Source organism: Ahaetulla prasina, chromosome 1, assembly GCF_028640845.1.
Source record: "Ahaetulla prasina isolate Xishuangbanna chromosome 1, ASM2864084v1, whole genome shotgun sequence".
Classification (NCBI taxonomy): Eukaryota; Metazoa; Chordata; class Lepidosauria; order Squamata; family Colubridae; genus Ahaetulla; species Ahaetulla prasina.
The window spans coordinates 297277861-297294507 of NC_080539.1; the positions used below are offsets into that span (position 1 = coordinate 297277861).

Sequence of the window (16647 nt, forward strand, 5' to 3'; positions counted from 1 at the left end):
GAGTCACAATATATACAGGTATTCCTCAACTTGCAACTGTTTAATGACATTTCAAAGTTATGATGGCCTCGGAAAAAGTGACTGACAAGCTATTCTTGATGACTGTTGGACCACCCCCAAAGTCATGTGATCAGCTGATTTGCATTTACGAAGACTGCAGTATCTTGCAATCATGTGATCACAATTTGCCACCTTCCCAGCCAGTATTAACAAGGAAAATCCACTGGGGAAGCCAGATTCACCTACAGTCTTACAATGAACACACAGGTTTTATTTAACAACTGCAGTGATCACCCTAAAGACCGTGATAAAAAAATGGTGCTAAAATTGGGTCTAGTCACATGACAACTTGCTTTAAACTGCACCAAGTTAGAATGGAAATTCTGGACCAAACTGTGGTTGCAAGTCAAGGACTACCGGTAATTGCCAGCTCCGCAAATTCATTGTTAAAGAAATTCAGAAACTATTCAAACATTCTTGAAAATATAAACAAATTACTAGTATGATCTTTCCTCCATAAAAATGAACAATACTAATACTATGCTGAAATTATTATTTTGCATACTGAACGTTTTTCTCAAGATACAAGTTCTACTGGAGTCAAATTCAGGGTTTAGTCCTGTAAAAACAATGCAGCTCTAAAAATGCTGTTGAATAAATCTCTGTAATCTAACTGTCGGCAAATATTTTTTGAGTATATAATTGTCCTTATTTATCATGTAGCAAGTAAGCTGTGTAGATACTAACTAAATAAAAACATGCCATAAAATGTTCTATGTAAAAGGCTTCCTAGCAACAGGAGCCATGGTTGCCTGTTTTATATCTACTTCCAACTCCCCTATGCCACCATGAGATAAAGAGATACACACATACACAATTCTATCAAAATACATGTCACGTACACCACCTATGAGAGTCTAATTTTAAAACCCTGCAAAATTTCAGTTCTTTAAAATCACATTCATTAGAATATTCAAAGATACAATTCTATACTTTTTTCCCCAAAGTGAACTGCCATACACATTTAATGCATTAATCTCTATCTACTTCAAATATATTTGCTTGTTTACAATTGCATTTTATATTTACTGATTCTGGATAACACGACGATAGGTTATATTTGCTGATTCAGTATCAATTTTACTCCACAACATATTAGGGCAAAAATTATACTCACATTATTTTCTTCTTTTTTTCCCCTTGGTAAAATCAATAAACATCTGCATTTAACATGGCAAATACCAAGATGTTAAAACATATTTTTCTTAATCTCACTCATGTATTAATTCTTATTAATGTATTAACTACAGTTTTCAAATGTAGCTTGATTCTATCTCCCATTAATCTCACAAATAAAGAGGAATGATTATCTGTGAATCCAATAATCTAGAGAACTGGAGATAACACAAATTTTCTAACTATTTCTACATAGATGAGAAGACAGAGAATACCCCTATAAAAGAGCATAAGAGAAAAAAGCCTGCCATATACTTGGGGATAATCTGATAATTTTAAGTAACAAAATACATCCAAAATTTGGGCTAAGCTTATTCATAGCTGGGCTTATCTATAGGAATATATAATATGTTTTAAATTTATTCATACATCCTATGTATAATTAATCCTGTCCATGAATAAGCAATCCGTCAAATTTTTAACCATGAAAAATTTGCCACCCATGGATAAACCAATTGTGAAAATTAAAATACAACATTTGAGATTGGTTTATCCACAGATGACACATTTTTATTATTATTTTTTTGTTAAAATAAAAAATTGGTTTATACACAGATGGGGTTATATAAACATATAAAAGATATTAAATTCACAAGCAGAATATGAATGTAACAGACTTTCCCTAGTATTTCCATTGTTCAATGGCACAATGACCTTTAATGTTGCAGAAAATGCCATGATGTACTGATAACTAGTAGAAATCTGCTCTCTTAAAGCCATGATCTAAGTGGTTATTATTCTGCTGTAGCAAATGCTTTAAATTAACCACCTGCTGCTTAAAAAACTGTTGTGATTTGTCCTAAATTTCCCAAGTGCTTCTTGTCAACTTGTGGTTGGGCACTGAGAGAAACGAGATATTTAAGTCCTTATTCTGGCATAATCTAAGTATGAACTGAGATTTAGCAGAATACACATGCAAAACTCCTTCATATAAACACTATTGTATAGGTGGTTCTCAACTTACAACAGCAATTGTGACTGGAATGTCTGTTGCTAAGCAATGCAATTGAAGTACAATTGCACTGCTTAATAACAGCAACCCCTATAGCCCTGGTACTTGAAACTCACACTCATTAGGGAAGGCAAGTTCCTCCAGCTTCCCACAACCAAAGAGGGTGAGTGGGTAAGCCAGCAGAAAGTTGCAAAGGTAGGAAGTTGCAAGTATCAACCCCATGAGGAATAGGCTGATGCTGCTGGGTGGAAGAGGAAGCGGGGAGCAACTATGAGAAGTGCCATATAAGTCAAGGAGGGTGTGAAGGGAAGCAGGTGGCATGTAGGTTAGAGAGGGTATGCAAGAGATGTCACATGGCTTGGGGAAGGTGTACAGTGATGCAATGTGGGTTGGGGAGAATGCATGGGGTACGTGAATGACTTATGCAGACTGAGTGCACAGCAAATGGGGAGAGTTCCAGGGAAGTTGGCAGGGTTACAAAATCGCAATCACATGATTGTGGGATATTTGTAAACCAGTTGTAAGTGCAAATGGTTATCACATGACCATTAGGATGCTGGGACAGCTAGAATTCTGAGGACCAGTTGTAACCCATCATTCATATATTGTTGTCTTAACTTGGAATAGCCACTGACTTATTATTTATAGGTCAAGGATCACCTGTACAGACATGCAACTATTTGGATCTATAGAAATAAAACTGTAATACACTTTTTAAAAGGCTGTGCCTATTTTGGGATTCACACAGTAACCCTCACAATCCCATGAAAATAATTGTTTCATCCCCTACTGAAACATTTTCATTAAAAATGCTTTGCATTTTCTCTTTTCATGTTTCTGACCTTTTTAATTAATACTTTACAACTATCTTTTTCTCTATATGCTTATTATACATTATCTTTTTGATTCTTATTTTCCAATAGTCATTTTTCTTCACCTCTTTCATTTCATTTTTCTACGAAGCATCTTTTCTTTCATAATTCTTATTTGCATAAGTCTATGTATGCAAATATAGAGTTCCACAATTAGCGAAGTAGTTCCACAAAGTACGTATTTGCCTCACTCTGTTCCAAGCAGCTTTTAATATTCTTTCCTAAAGTGCATTTTCATTCATTCAATTGATTGATCAATTTATCTTCTAATTCTTTTTTTTAAAATAGAACTTGAATATTCTCATCTAATAGTCACTCTACACTAGCTGCTATCAACTAATGGATTTCCTAAATTTGGAACAATATCTGTCCATCCTTTACCAATTCTCTAAATTATTCATTGTAAAAAGATCCCATTATGTTCACTGGTTTCCTTGTGTATACATGAAAAGCCTTTTGCTTAGTCTACATATTCAAAATGGAAATTTAAAAATAAAAATCTAATGTTCATCAAAGAATTAGCCTTTGTATTCATTTCTGGCTGTCTGAATCACCCGCTCACTTTTTTTATACTTAATTTGTTTCCTTCTTCCCTCGTTACATAACTTTGTACTTAAGTTGATGTTCACAAATCATGCATATATGAATTTCAGAATATAACATTATTGCACATTTGTTGATTAGACAAAGTTGGTAAATCTTGCACTCTTTCCACTCCTCTCCCTTTTCCCCCTTACCAGTATTACATCCTTTACTGGAAAGACTGCTACCAGAATATGCATTTCAGTCCAAATAGAGACCACCAAAACCTATCTGTTCTATGTCCAGAACAGTGTATGTATGTTATGTTCTAGACTGGCATAACCTGAAAATGGCACTGGAATAAATTAGCTTTAACTACTGTATTTTTCGGAATATAAGATGCACCTTTTCCCCCCTAAAAGGGGGTGAAAATTTAGGTGCGTCTTATACACTGAATGTAGCCCCACCCACCCACTGGCCCCCACCCTTTGGTCTCTGCCTCCCAGCAATTTACTTCCTTGCAGCAAGCAGCAAGAAAAATAGCCCATTTCAGCTTCAGCATAGCCTAAATTGATTGTTGGATCCGCCTTCCAACTCTCAACTGTTTTGCATGGCCTCTGCTGCTTGCTGCAAGGAGGTAAATTGCTGAGAGCAGATTTTTTTTCCTGGTGCTAATCAAGCTATGCTGAAAACGAAAATGAAAGTAAAGCAGGCTATTTGCTGTTTGCTGCAATGAGGCAAAATTCATGGGATGCAGAGGCAGATTTCTTTTTCTTGTTTTCCTCACCAAGAAAAGGTAGGTGCGTCTCATAGTCTGGAGCGTTTTATACTCCGAAAAATATGGTATGTTTCCTTTTCTTTTTCTGATCTTAAACTTTTAATGTTTTTGTAATTCTTACATCTTTTCAAAGTTTCACATAATGTTGCTTATTTTGAAAGAGGCTAGGAAAATTGAATACCATATTTTTCGGAGTAAAATTCCACCCCTCAAGAGAGGGTGGAAATGTTGGTGTGTCTTTTAAACCGAATACAGCCATTTTTGGCCTTCTGAAGCCCAGCCCCACTTACTCCATTTATGCGAAAAATGGGCCTGTTTTTCACAAAAATGGGACACACAAAAGTTTGGGGGTCCTGCAGAGTGTTCCTGGGGGTCGAGAAGAGCAAAAACCTTTTTCTTTTCTTACTTACCTCTTATACACCGGTGTGTCTTATAGTTTGAAAAATACGGTAGTCTTCAACTTACAACAGTTCATTTAGTGACCGTATGAAGTTACAATGGCACTGAAAAAAGTGACTTATGATTGTTTCTCACACTTACAACCACTGCAGCTTCACATGAATTTTGATCATGGTCACATGATCAAAATTCAGACACTTGGCAACTGACTCATATTTATGATTCCAATGTCCCAAAGTCATGTAAACACTCTTTGCAGCCTTCTGCCAAGCAAAGTCAACGGGGGAAGCCAGATTCACTTTACAACCATGTTACTAATTTAAGACCTGTAGTGATTCACTTAACAACTGTGGCAAGAAAGTTTGTAAAATGGGACATTCACTGAACAAATGTCTCATTTAGCAACAAAAATTTTGGGCTCAATTGTGGTTGTAAGTTGAGGACTGTATGTCGGGGTGGGGGCGGCGGTTTGTACAATTTTCACCAAAACTGATTTCTGGTTTTTCCATTATCATTTACACTCCCATAAAAATATGCAACCTATGAATTCCTATTTTCATACAGACCCACAATCTAATTGATAGCAATCACATGTTCTGACATTTTAGTCTTCTCATTCATAATTAAATACATCTTTCACTTCCCTATACACATTTATCAACTCCGCTCCACAAAATCAGAATATTTTAATATTTATTACAACTTTTCAATTGTTTTTTGTTTCATATACCAGACTTTAGTAATCCATGACCTTTTCCATTTACTTTTCTTACATTCCAAATCTCAATATTCCATGTGTGTGTCTACTACCAGACAGGCCAGCAGTTCTTTCATGCCCATAATTTTGATCAATCAAAACTTTTAATATATTTTACTGAGATAAAGAACATGCAACCTTCCAAATTATTTGCTGTATTCATAATACATACAGCATTCTTTAAAAATATGAATCATCAATTTTTAATATTTTGACCAGCAGGCCATATACAGTAGAACCATTGGTCACGACCATAATTCGTTCCATAACTTTGGTCGCAACCCAATTTGGTCCTGACCCGAACCTAATTTCCCCATTGGATTGTATGTAAATATGATCAATCTGTTCCTGACCACTATGAACTGTAGTTCATTCGCATTTCTACATAGGCACTTTCTTAGATGCCTAAAACAGAGTCTAAGTCATGGAAGTCCATGTTTTGTAGTTCTTTCAGGTGCTCTTGTCAATTTTACTTCAAGTCCCAGCATGCAGTATGAAGAAATATTTTCCAAAGAAATGTATAATGGGGCAAATTAGAGGAACTCTAAAGAAAAGGCGGAAGCACTGCCCTGGCAGCCGCAAACAGACTTAGAGAGGGGGGGCACTGTATGGTAGCCACGAGAGCAGCTGTTTCTGCAGCATGATGGAGTCGAGGGGCGTCCGGGAGCCAGAGAGCGCTGGCAATCGGCTCTTTTCTTTGGTCTGCAGTTAAGAGGACCAGCCGAGGCAGGGGCGTTGATGGTGGTATGGCTGGAGCAGGGGCAGGGTGTAAAGGGTATGGGGGGGAGGTCCAGCAGCAACAACAGTGGTTGGGAAAAGTGAGGGAGAAGCGGCTTTTCGAGTAGCGTGAGCCTTAGGAGGTGCACTTGGAAGAAAGGCTGGGCATCTCGGGGAGTGGGTGGTGAGAGGAATTGATGGCATGATGGCCAAGTGAAGGTGAGGCAGGATCCATTGCCAAGCCAAGATGGATTCATTTGATTAGAGGCCACGGTTAATTGCAAAATTAATGCAGCAGCCATATGTGGGTCACTGTTGTTTCTAAACAAACAACAGGAAATTTGACACAAAAAAATGGTGCTGAAGGGGAAATTGGCTGTGACGGTGTTTGATCACCACCCAAGTATGTGTTCGTGACCAGATTCAAAAATTTTGTGAATTTTTTGGTTGGAACCTGATTTGGTCGTGGTCAGAAGCGTTCTATTGTAGTTATACTACTCTCTGCCTTGTGAGCCAATATTGTTGCCCATATGCCACCAAAACCTGTACAGGACATATAAGTTTTTATAAAAGATACAGAACTTTTTAACAGAAGGATTCCAACTTTTCATTCTCAGAATGTAGCTGCTGTGATTGTAACTTGCTTGTCAGATAAAACATATTAACACCCCCCCTCCCCATGGCATAAATGACACATGGCTCTTAATTATGTGCAGAGTCAGATTACCTGAGCCCCTCCCTCTGCTATAAATACAAAAGGTTGAACCTTTTACAACAAAGAACTCACCAGAAGTCTGTGGACTGTGGCTGGAAAAGAGCAAGGTTTTCCATCTCTTCATCAATCTCTGAGTAACTGTTTGTATTTGCAAGAAGCTGGAAAAGTCTAGGAAACTGAGGTAGAAACACATTCGCTTCAGAAACCTGCTATTTCTATAGTAAATAGCAAAAATCTCAAGCCAGGCATTTGTGTCTATGTATTTATGTATTTATTTGCCTGGTGAGGTGTCACAATTTCATATAGGGTATGATATCTGGAGGTTTATTTGATCTTTTATCTATATTTCAGGTTGTCTGCTGAAGATACATGCATTTCTTTGGAAATTCTTGTAATCCATAACAATAATATGTAACTTTGCTCATCTTTTTTGGAAACTTTGGGTATAGAGACCTCCACTTTTAACAGAAGAGCACCATGTGTATTTTAGATTTTCCCTTTTTAACAATTTGCCAAGTTCTCTTTAACTTGAACTGGACAGTTCTGCAATTTATTTCAACAATGAATGTTTATATCTTATTACTCAAAGTTAAAACAGATTTTTTTTGTTTTATTTACATCTTACTTTTCCTTTAAATTTTTTTTGATTTTGTTTATGCTTTGTGAAACTGGCTTAGCTCACAAAAGTCAATAGGAAAGAGTGAATCCTGTCCCTGTGCCTCTAAGTTTCAGAGTGAAGAGGAGGCACCATTGAAATTATTTCAATTTTTGCATTATGACTTTTTAATTGCCAGAATAATAGCAAAGGGCATAAAAGATCTACCTGCCACAGAAAACAGATTTAGGAGGTAGATAGGTGGTGGTAACAGGGAGTACTGAACTGTTGTCCCAAAAGTAGTAAATACACAAGGGTATATATATACAGAGGGCTTCCCGAAGAAGTCTCTAGCCATTTTCCCTGCAGATTTTACCATCAGCCACAGTATTTGAAAAGGTTTAAATTTATAATCTTCAGAAAAATTTAAGGATTTAAAATAGAAAGGGTTGTTGCTCAATGATAAAGCAAATATTATGACAGCCAAAGGTCCCAAATTTAATCCTGGGCATAAAAGAAAGCCTGAAAGAAGGGAAGTGTCTGCCAATCAATGTCAATAAAAAAAGGTTAGAACAATGACTTATCCCATATTAAGCGGCATGCAATTTTAAGTTACATTCAGTCTACAATAGCAATGTTGCTTGTTCAAATAATTTATTTATATACTGACTTGTCTCCAGGAGTTCACAACAGCAGAGATATTACTCCCTCTGCCCATTTTCTCCCCACAATAAAATCCAACAAGCAAATTGGCTGAGAGGGACTGATTCACTCAAAGCTGCCCATGAAGCAACCCTAGCTGAGGGGTAAACCTAAATTCATTCAATGTAATTTTGAACAGTCACTGAATGAATGGCGATTAACTGAGGACTACCTGTAATTGAAAGGAAAGGACTGTTATGTAACAAACAATGTAAATATTACCCTGAACTGCACTGAGAAAGCAGTAGAAGCAGCATACATTTATTCTGCTATTTCTGCAGCTATAAACTCCAATGGGGGAAAAATGACTGCCTCTTCTAAATGTGTATGTGCTAAAGAATGCAGAGGAAAGCTATTCTCAAAGTAGAACAAAACTTGGCTGTTTCAACTAGCACTATTCTAGAATTCTGGCTGTTCTGAATGCTGTGATATGGCTGCTGTTTTATGATTCATTATTGATTTTCTTCCCTTTCAAAAATATTTCCATTTGTTGTTTGTTGAGTCTGGGATAGGATAATGAAGACTCCAGAATGCCTTGTAATGCAAATTCATGCAGCATAAATTGTAACTTTGCATTTTTTAAATGTTGAGAATTAAAATCTAGCCTAGTATGCTTAGTGAAAGAAATATTCAGTTTACATAACCAATTAATACAAATATCAACTATAGGTGTAGGACAGCAGAATGAAAGTATTAAGTTCACCCACATTCTAATTTCAATTCATGGGAGGTAGGTTTCTGATGTTCAGACAAGATATATAAGGCTCTGTCTACATGCCTTCTCAGTACATATAAACATGGAATAAGATGACTGACGAATTTCAGAAAATTGCCTTCACTTGTCCATAATAACAATATGATAAAAATTATTAAAGCACTAGACAGATTAATGATGGTGCCATGGGGATTTTATCTTCCAGGACAAAAGAAAAAAATTAGCAAGGAGCCAGGTATTATGAAAAAATTAGCTTATACTAATAAGAAACAGTTATTTAGTAATATATTTATGAAAAATACTAGGTAAAGCATCAATGGTAATCTAAGAAAAATATTTTAACAAGTAAAATAAAAATCAAAGGAATGGGGTATCTGTTATGCTCCTGCCTCAAAAAGCTGCCTAGTATTTTCTATAATATTTGATTCATTCTTTGCTTTCCAAGTGGCCATTTCTGTTTTGGAAAAAATAGAAACAAATGACCAGAAAAACAAATGAAACAGAAGTGGAAATAATGACATATAGTAATTTGGTAAGCCTAGAATGTGCGTTTTAATGGGAAGTTTTAAACTAGAAATTGATAAACTGACCATCATAGAAATCGTCATTACGGGCATGCTGGCTACACCGGATAGTTGAAATTCAGGAGAATCTAAAGCAGTGGTGGCAAACCTATGACATGGCTCTCAATGGTGACTCAGAACAATGTTCTGAGTAGCATGCCAGCATTTAACAATACCTAATAACTATTCTTGAAAGCATGACCTGTTCTCGTGTGATTTTCGGAGGCTGGAGAGGCCACATGATAATGGGATATCACATGGCCTCTAAACCCTCTGAAAATTGTGTGAGAACAGAGCGTGCTTTTATGCAGTTTCAGAGGCTGCAGAAGAGTATTTTCTGAAGCCCCAAGAACTAAGGCGTCATGCAACCCACAGCAGCCTTGGGAAGGTTACAGGGGCCTGTCAATAAAGAGAGAATACTTACTGAAGGTAACCGGCACACAGCAGATTGGGGAACAGCACCAGGTGGCCTTTCTGAGTAGTAGAAGTCAGGTTAGGGCTAAAATTGAGCTCCGGGCCTCTACTTGAGGCTTAGCATTAGCACTTCTTCTGCATGCCATTGTTAAGGGTGGCCTAAATGGGGAAAATATAATTGCTTCTCTTTTGCTGGGTGTGTGCGTGTTCACGCATGGGTAACATGCCAGCAGAGCAAAGTTGGGCATTTTCTGAATTTTTGACATGTCAAGCCTAAAAAGTTCATCAACACTGATCTAAAGGCTCATCAGTTATCCATCACTTTTTTTAAACTGATTGGGCCCGGACAGTTTTTAGCAGGTGCCACTCAAGTGGGACCAAATAATTAAAAATTAGGGTAACTTCTTTTGACAATAGGTAACTTAAACCAAGCAAAATCTGCTCAGAGAAAAATATATATCAAGAAACTTATCACTAATGTCATCTAGAAACTTGAGAAAGTAAAAAGAAACTTTACATTAGTCTAATTCTTAACCCAAAAACCCAGTTCCAATTATGTAACATTTGTGGCAGTTCCAAAAAATATATATAAAGGACAAGTGCATATGGAAAGCACTACATTTCACAGGCTTTAATATCTGTCAGGGACATTATGCACTTTGGGATATCAATTTTACACAGGACAAAGATATTTTTGTGAACCTACCAATCAGCTTTCATTCCAGGCATACATATTGGATTACCCCCTAACTGCATTGAGAACTACACATGATAGCAAGCAAGAAATGACCAAGTCTCAGGCTGCAAAAGCAAACATATGAGCAATCTGGGTTAAATTGAAATTGAAAAGCCAATTTGCAATACAAATGTTACTAACACCTATTTTTGATAAGCACTTATATATTTAATATAGCAAAAAATAAAGAAAATATTTCTACTCACTTTAAAAACAAACTGTTTTGTTTATTCTATGAATTACATTAGACTAGTCTATGAATTTTGCAAGACCCATTAGGACCTTTGTTGGCTTTAAAAGAACCCCTCATAAATAATTGACATTTAAATTTAGACTTGGGATAAGTAATAGGTTAACTGTATTTGGCATTATATTAATAAAAAAAATAAACACAAGTATTTTAAACCTCTAGAAATATAAGTCTTAGAAGGCACTCTAACCTCCCTGTTTTCTAACTCTGTAACATACTATATAATATCAATAACAACATTGCTAATTGTAAACTGAAAATACCACCTAATATATGGCATGTTTGCATGTATACAGACCTATCACTTGCAATCTAAATTATGCATTTAAGCAATCTACTTTTATAATACAAGACAATAACAACAATCTGTTAATGCAAATACTATTGTTATACCATTATCAATTATGATTTTACTTGGCAATTTTTTGCATAACTGCATCTACAAACTGCAATAAACTATAAAGAGTTTTTTTGGTTTCTGCTGTATGAATGTAACCAGTGTCATTTCTCAACATGCTGTTACTAAGATATGCTGACAGTCTAGTCTTAGCTGGCAGCCATTTGGTATGATTTGGAACTAGATTAAGAAAACTAATAAGTAGTAGTATGTTCCCAAACATACATCTCTGGCTAAAACCAGGAAGAAGCTTCTATAGCTTGCTCACTGTTTCCCACAGTTTTCTGCCATTTGCAAAAACCAATTAGGTATTTATATTGTTAAAGCTTGGTTTAATCGCATCCTGTCATGTTGCTTGCCCTACCTGGGGTTTTTAGTGTTAAAGTTAGATTGGTTGATTGATTTTTTTATATAATATGTTGTTTTAAACAGGGTGCCTTTTAGATGCTCTTGCCCATCGAAGTTATAACCAGTAGAATTAATAGTATAATTACCCTGGACATTTTAATACATTTGAGATAGATATGTTAAATACTACATGCTTGATTGTAAATTCTAACGTATGCAATTTATTATTTGTAACTGGATACTGAGCTTGAAATATTTGCTTAGCCTCTGCCACTAGATCCGTGATGGTGAACCTCTGGCACACGTGTCACAAGTGGCACATGGAGCCGTGTCAGTGGGCATGCAAGCGTTACCCTACCTCAGCTCCAGAGCGCATGTGCTTGCAGGCCAGCTGATTTTCGGGTCTTCCGGGCTCACCGGAAGTCATGAAAAAGGCTGTTTCCAGCCTCTGGTAGGACCAGAAGACCCATTTTTCACTCTCCCCAGGCTCCAGAGGCTTTCTAGGAGCCTGGGGAGAGTGAAAACGACCTCCCGCCCCAAGGCTGAAAAACAGGCCTACCGGGCCCACCAGGCCATTGTGTGTCAAAAGCGGGGGGAGCACGGGGGGGGGGGTCATGCGCACATGTGTGGGGCACATTAAATTATAGGCGTGGGCACACACGCGTGCAACCCCCCGCACTCCCCCTGCTTTTGGCACGCAACGGCAAAAAGGTTAGCCACCATTGTACTAGGTCATCTAGATGGTCAGGAAGACAAGACCTTGGCTGCATTCCACTTCTACAATGCATTAAAGCCACAACATTTTCTTTGGGTGCTGGCTTAGCATACAATATGAACTCAGCTACTGTTTATGGCTCAGTATTACATAAAATTAACTTGGCCATTATAATTGCTTAATAAACCAAAGTACAGCATACTGTGATGAGTGAATCCAGCTACTTCCTTTTACTAGAAAGTGTTCCAAAAACACTTTTGTTAAGACAAAATTAAATAAGGTTATATTCCAATCTTCTCTGAGATACTAGGCAGAGAAAGAAAAAATATTAATGAATTTCTTCTGAAGACTTTGGTGCTCAATGTACTGAACAAGACAGTCAACAAGCAATGATAAACATGAATCTTCGAAGCAATACTTCTGGTATTAAAAAGAAAAGCTCAGGAGTTGCATTGTTAAAATGTATCAGAACTTAAGTCATTAGAGCAGCTCAGATATTAACCATGTTTATCATGACGGATTTTACCTACAGCAAACTTCAGACTTTTTCCTTGTTTCTTATTTCAACATGATTCTGAAATTAGTTATTGCTTTCCACTTGCAAAAACTGAATTATTATCTTTAAATATAGGTTTTTTTTCAGTTTCATATTAAGAATCTAAAACTTGATTCATGAAAACTATAGTTTGGGATCTGATCTATCTGACAAACTATAATTAAAATAAAAGCTTTGTAGCTACACTAACGAATAACTGAAGAAATGAGTAGTAGAATCTTTCTGGTTTGGTTAAGAAGCAAACAACTCATGAAGCATAAGAGACTCCCAGGCCTCTTTTTTTGTGACCTATGCCTATCTGAAGATGGCATTTAATTTTGTTGTACGAGGTGCAATGACAATAAAGTAAATAAACTATATACTGGTCAGCAAATTGCTAATATATATGGCATTGTCTTCCACTAAAATTTTGCAAAACAACAAAAACACTTTAAACACAACAGTTATGTAAAGCTGTTTTTTTTAATGGAAGCTTAAAAATAAGTTAAAAGCACTGAACTAAAAACCTGAGCTATCCATATTCTGGTGACATTAATTATGCCCACTGTAATCCTTAAATATCTCCCATCCAAAATGTAGTTCCCTCCCTCTAGTTGGCTAAATGCATCACAGCAATGTACTATTTGTGTAATAGGAGATAATATCCTGATTCACAAATATTAATCAGCCATGAATTATAGCCCAAACTGGATTCACACATTGCCCTAAATTAGAATAGTTAGTTGAATTTGTTGCATGAATCAATAATTGCTCAGAAAACTCAAGTTGTTAATCAATGTTTTCTCACACCATTCACAATATTTGTACAAGAGGGTACTACTACAAAGATAACAAATAACAAAATATAAGATTCTGCATATAGTAACAAAACTATTTTTTCCAAATCTTCAGATAAATATTTGGAGGAAAAATATAAGGCTTGAGGCCCTCTATAAAAGAATTATAGAAGAGAAAGTTGTATCAACTTAATGTAATATACCATAGTAAAACACTAGCAAAGTATTTTATGATTTGAGTGCAAAAAAGGTTCTTACAAATATAATTGTATCGTGTGGTCCTTGTTCTATCTCTTACTCTGTGTCTTCTATAGAAATAGTTGCATCCTATTCAGGAAAGCTATTACCTTGAATTAGATTTTTAAAAAGCAATTAATATATTGTTTTAAAAAAACTCAATTAAGGATTTTTTTGTTTTAACTATAAAGGCCTATATGGTTCACAGTTGAGCCAAGATTATTTGAAAGACTACTTTTTCCCAAATGAGTCTGTTTATATATTCTTCAGGGACTGTGCCCAATTTATTTATTTGGCCAACCATCTCACCAATGTGATTGACAGGAGCTAACAAGAATTAAAATTCAATAAACAGCTCTCCAAAACACCATTCACTAATAGTTTGGGCTAAATTATTTTCCTGGTCCTCATGTCTGGAAAAATAGGTTTATAAGGTTTTTCAAAAAGCAAGCAAAACCTGGGCTAATCAAACCTTGGGCAATGTGGTGTTCCAGAGAGTAGATGGAGTAGAAGCAGCTATGGAAAAAGCATGTTTCTTGAATCCCACTAACAATCCCTAATAGATGGGACCCTGAGGCAATTGGGTATGCCCCTCTTGCCAAAACTAATTATTATTATTATTATTATTATTATTATTTTGCATTTATATCCCGTCCTTCTCCGAAGACTCAGGGCGGCTTACACAGTGTTAAGCAATAGTCTTCATCCATTTGTATATTATATACAAAGTCAACTTATTGCCCCCAACAATCTGGGTCCTCATTTTACCTACCTTATAAAGGATGGAAGGCTGAGTCAACCTTGGGCCTGGTGGGGCTTGAACCTGCAGTAATTGCAGGCAGCTGCTGTTAATAACAGACTGCATTAGCCTGTTGAGCCACCAGAGGCCCAAGGTGTTTGGGTTGTTAGAAATTATGGGAGTAACAGAGTCCTTCAAATATCCTCGGCTCATGCCATGTAGGGCTTTGTATGTAATAGTCAGCACCTTCAATTGCATCTGGAAGTAAACTAGAAGCCAGTTCAGGTATAATATGGCCATAGAGATAGCCATAATTGCTCATATACATGCATTCTGGACCAGGGGAAGCTTCTTGAATCTGGGATATGTCCTAGAATATGTCCTAGATGGGCCGTGGATAGCTCAGGCTGTAAGGAGCCTGTTATTAGAACACAGTAGCCTGCAATTACTGCAGGTTCAAGCCCGGCCCAAGATTGACTCAGCCTTCCATCCTTTATAAGGTAGGTAAAATGAGGACCCAGATTGTTGGGGGGGCAATAAGTTGACTTTGTAAATATACAAATAGAATGAGACTATTGCCTTATACACTGTAAGCCGCCCTGAGTCTTCGGAAAAGGGTGGGATATAAATGTAAAAAAAAAAAAAGAATTATAAAAGACTAAATGCCTAGGTAAGAAAACTTCCTTCTTATTGTACTACTGACAAAACATTTGTTTGTTTCACTCCCTGAATGGTTTTATTGAGGCTTTTAACATTTAACAGTTTTCAATATTATTTTTGCTGTTTGAAATAATGTCTGGTTTGGCTTTAATTTATAACTGAACTTTTTTCAGTCAAAAGTCAACCAGGAAATTGTCAATATATACTAGCTGAATTCAGCTATTATATGTAACAAAGTGAAACCTTCCAAAAGTATTTGAAATACTATTTAATTTATGCAAATTCTAATGAACAAGTACAAGTAAATAGTACAAGATTACATAAAACTGTGCCAAGTATGATATATCAACAGCAGATTCTGTTCTACGTCAAAGTATTCTAACAAGTTGCTTCAACTAGTGGAATACATGGCAACCATGACATGCACTGGGGCATTAAATGATCTTTTAAAATTATTCCAAGGACGTACAACTTTCCAAGTGTACATCATAAAATAATTAGCTCATACCTTACTGTTTTGAACAGTGCACCAAATCAGAATAAACAATTTTTCCCTGCCTTTAATTTTAACGTTTTTGCCTTCAGGACTTTTTTTTCTTTGCATTTTTTAAAAAAAATATTTTTAGCGTCCGCTAAAAGGAAAAAAACAAATGTTGCATTTGTTTACAAGGCAAGCGGCCCAGAGTTTTCTAGACTCTGGCAGCCCTTCAAATTTCATTTAGTAAACAAACGCAACATTTTTTTTTCCTTTTTAAAAAAGGAGGTCTCTCTAGCCTTACCGTTTCCTCATCTGTCTCATATTGAAGTGACCGTGTCTTCTATTCTGACTACTCAGAACAGCTTGTATCACCCCCTCCTTTGACCGACCCAAACTCCCAGGGGAGAACCCGAAGGTTTGCATGATCAATCCACGCGAAGTTTCACGGGAGCCGGGAAATCGTCATTTCCACCGTACCACGTGCCTAAACCTCCAAGGGATTCCCACCTCCACCACCTCCTCCTCCTCCTCTTGACCCATCCGTTCATATGCAGCAAAGGCCAGGAATGCATCTCCCCTCCCCTCCCCCCATCACACTTTCGGGGTCATTTTACCCAAGCCAGGTGCCGAGGGGGATCGCTTACCACAGCCGCGGGGCGGGGCAGGGCGACTGAATTGCTTTTTCTAGAGCGAAGGGAGAGAGCTTCCTAACGGGAAGAAGAAAACCCTGCGCGTCGAGCCTTTAAGCGGCCGCCGGAGGATGAGCCCCGCCCCCTGGGATGGCGGCGACGCAAACTTGCAATGCCCCGAATCTGCGG

At 37.0% G+C, this 16647-nt stretch overlaps 1 protein-coding gene across 13 annotated transcripts in view; it reads right to left on the minus strand.

Annotated features, from left to right (window-relative positions):
- CELF1 (CUGBP Elav-like family member 1) overlaps positions 1-16647 on the minus strand; it is a 51819-nt gene that overhangs the window by 34404 nt on the left and 768 nt on the right. For 5 of the 13 annotated variants that reach the window (XM_058161830.1, XM_058161831.1, XM_058161832.1 and 2 more), the window contains exon 2: positions 7021-7124. The exons of 2 other annotated variants lie outside the window; for them this stretch is intronic. In XM_058161830.1, coding sequence (XP_058017813.1) covers positions 7021-7124 — 104 coding nt within the window. Of the gene's footprint in view, positions 1-1177; positions 1221-7020; positions 7125-9947; positions 10895-16473; positions 16630-16647 lie in introns of those variants that run through there. 6 more of the 13 variants (XM_058161834.1, XM_058161841.1, XM_058161840.1 and 3 more) reach the window with 3 other exon arrangements.